The sequence below is a fragment of the Nanorana parkeri genome, unplaced genomic scaffold (genome assembly GCF_000935625.1).
Source record: "Nanorana parkeri isolate BGI_ZX_2015 unplaced genomic scaffold, ASM93562v1 scaffold3521, whole genome shotgun sequence".
NCBI classification, from domain to species: Eukaryota; Metazoa; Chordata; class Amphibia; order Anura; family Dicroglossidae; genus Nanorana; species Nanorana parkeri.
Genome location: NW_017309789.1, coordinates 23,131 through 23,724, shown reverse-complemented (window position 1 = coordinate 23,724; position 594 = coordinate 23,131). Strand labels below are relative to the sequence as shown.

General features: G+C 53.5%; 1 protein-coding gene across 1 annotated transcript in view; it reads left to right on the top strand.

The window, feature by feature from the left end:
* USP48 (ubiquitin specific peptidase 48) overlaps window positions 1-594 on the top strand; it is a 27,992-nt gene that overhangs the window by 18,789 nt on the left and 8,609 nt on the right. The window contains exons 18-20 of the mRNA XM_018575077.1: window positions 131-253; window positions 344-405; window positions 480-591. Coding sequence (XP_018430579.1) covers window positions 131-253; window positions 344-405; window positions 480-591 — 297 coding nt within the window. The remainder of the gene's footprint in view (window positions 1-130; window positions 254-343; window positions 406-479; window positions 592-594) is intronic.

Here is a 594-nt window from a genome sequence, read left to right as displayed (position 1 = left end):
GGGGGGGGGAGGGTTCTAGACGCAGACATTGTCACATGCAGTACAGGAGGAGGGGGGGGGGTTCTAGACGCACGGTGTGCTTGGAGTCTCTATGTGATCTAGCAGCGTTCTATCTGATGACTTGTTCTAGATTCTGGAGGAAGAAGGGGAGCAGCATGACGCTCTTCATAAACGGATGGCGAATGAACAGAAGCTGGCACTTCCTAACCTCTTCCAGGACAAGAACCGGCCGCCGAGTGCGGTGTGGCCTCAGGTACGGAGTCCGGGGGGTCTGGCATTAGGATGTCGGGGTCCCTGAATGTGGTCCTGGAGGTAATCCCCCTTCCTATGTCTGTGTTGTCAGGAGACGTCAGAACTGTATATCGTGTCCCAGCTCTTTGTGGAGGAATGGAGGAAATTTATCAGGTAAAGTCACCGAGTTTAATACAAAGCTGAATGTATGTTGTCTGCTGCCGGCTTCATGCGTGTTCTGTCTACAGGCGGCCCACCAAGACCGGCCCCGTGTCCTCCGTGGGAAACAGTTTTCTGTTGTGTCCTCATGGCGGCCTCATGTTCTCCTTCTCCGACATGACGAAAGAAGATTCCAAACTGTGA